At 67.0% G+C, this 1940-nt stretch overlaps 1 protein-coding gene across 1 annotated transcript in view; it reads left to right on the forward strand.

Moving 5' to 3' along the window:
* The window catches only part of LOC104830337 (transmembrane protein 198-like), a 3113-nt gene extending 1963 nt beyond the window's left edge, over nucleotides 1-1150 (forward strand). The window contains exon 4 of the mRNA XM_010565170.1: nucleotides 1085-1150. Coding sequence (XP_010563472.1) covers nucleotides 1085-1150 — 66 coding nt within the window. The remainder of the gene's footprint in view (nucleotides 1-1084) is intronic.
* Nucleotides 1151-1940: the final 790 nt, after the last annotated feature.

Consider the following 1940-nt stretch of genomic DNA (forward strand, 5'->3'; position numbering starts at 1 on the left):
GCAGCCTGCCCCATAACCTGCCCCCATACCCGCTGCAGCCCCTCGCCAGCCCCGCAGAGGGGAGAGCCTGGGGGGCAGCCCTCACCCCAGCTCCTGCCCAGCCCCCGGCACCGGAGGGGACCCCTTAAAAATAAAGCCCCACTTTTATTTTTGTAGGACCTACCCAAATGCTGTGCACGCACCGTGGGCCCAGCCCAGCTCCCACCCTCCACTGGGGAGGATCCCAAAAGCCTTAACCCCACTGGGGGGGGGGTGTCTCACCCTGCCATGGGGCCTCCCCGGCCCCCCAGCCCTGCCCCGAGCCCCCCGAGGACCACGGTGGCCCCCACCCTGGGGAAGGGCCCCCCCCGCCTGCCCGTGTTGGGCTTGTACCGGGGCTGCCGCATTAAAGAGCATCACGGGGGGCTGGCGTGAGCCCCCCCCGGTACCGCCAGACCTCGTCACCTGCGGCCGGAGCTGAGGGGGGATGTGGGTGGCGGTGGGGACCCCCTGGCCCCCCCTTTGAAGAAGTAGGTCCTGCTGCTGAGGGAGGCCAGGGAGGGGGATGCTGGGGGGGCCGCTGGCCTGCGAGTGGGAGGGGAGGCATCGGTGCCGGGACCCCTGCTGGGACAAGCCTCCCCATGTCCGATGCCATGGAGGGCGCAGGGGTTGGTGCAGCCAGTAGCTGTGAGGGTGGGGGTCAGAGAGTGCCCAGCCCCAGGACGTGGTCAGTCTTGGGGTCACTGCGATGCCCCGGGGCATCCCCTCTGTCCAGCACCCTGCCCCAGCCGGTGGGTCACCAGGACCCCCCCAGACTCATCTATGCCCACAGCTGTGGCCCCCCACAAACCCCGGGAGCCCTTACGGCCCCAGCCCTGACCCCCCAGATGCTCCAGCATCCTCCAGACCCCCTATGCCCCACCTCAGACCCTCAGCATGTGCTGCTGCAGCCTCAGGTTGAGGGGATCCTCCACACCGCAGCATCCAGGCACCCAGCAGAGGACCCCCCACCTCGGCCAGGGGGGGCTCGGGACACCCCAACACTTGACCACCTGGCCCCGGTGATTTTGGCCGTGCTGAACTCACCCATCGGCCACTCCTGCAGGTGCCCGAACTGCAGCGTGCTCTTCCTGGGGGACGGTGGGGACCCCCCACCCGTGGGCCCGGGTGAAACGGGGGGGCCCCGTGGCACGGAGCTGGGGAGCAGAGGGGCCTGGCCAGCTGCTGGGGGTGCTCCCGCACCAGGCAGCTCCCAGGGCAGCGGGGAGGAACCTGGCAGCTCGGCCCCTCTGCGGCATCCCAGAGTCACCCGGGAAATGGGGGGGCACAGCCTGAGGGGGCAGCCGAAGCCAGGGAAGTGGGGGGGGGTCCAGCCATCCCCAGCTCCTGGGACATAAAGTGGGGTTTGTCCCACCCCACGGCTCCATTGGGGCTCCTCCGCTGGGGCTGGATGGGGTGGGGGTGGGCAAAAGCCCCCCCGTGCCCCCATCACTGCCAGGAGGGGTCCAGCTGGCCCCTGCCTACCCCACAGCATCCCCGTCCCCCAGGCAGCAGCAGGCAGGGAACGGGTGTTGTGTCCCCCCCCTCCAGGGAAAGGCAGAACCAGAACGGAGCTCCTGGCACCAGGTCACTACTGCAATTTTATTATTGCATGATTTTTAAAAATAAAGGAAGAGAGAGGCTGTAACACAGAACACGAGGGGCCAGGGAAGATCGAAGTGGGGGGTAGGGGTGGGTGAGGCTGCTGCCCCACCCTGGACGCAGCACAACCCCGCCCCAAAAAAAATTAAAAAAAAAAAAAAAAAAAAAAGGAGCGAGGTATTCGAGAGTCGCCAGGTTTCTAACACGGATAGCTGGGAACAACTGTTCTGAAAAAAACCCCCCCAACGGCACCCGCCCACACCAAATCCCCAGGGCCAGGCACTTCGTCCCGGCAGCCTGTGCGCTGGGGACGCTGCCCG

The sequence above is a fragment of the Haliaeetus leucocephalus genome, unplaced genomic scaffold (assembly GCF_000737465.1).
Source record: "Haliaeetus leucocephalus isolate CR32 unplaced genomic scaffold, Haliaeetus_leucocephalus-4.0 Scaffold186, whole genome shotgun sequence".
In the NCBI taxonomy this organism is placed as follows: domain Eukaryota; kingdom Metazoa; phylum Chordata; class Aves; order Accipitriformes; family Accipitridae; genus Haliaeetus; species Haliaeetus leucocephalus.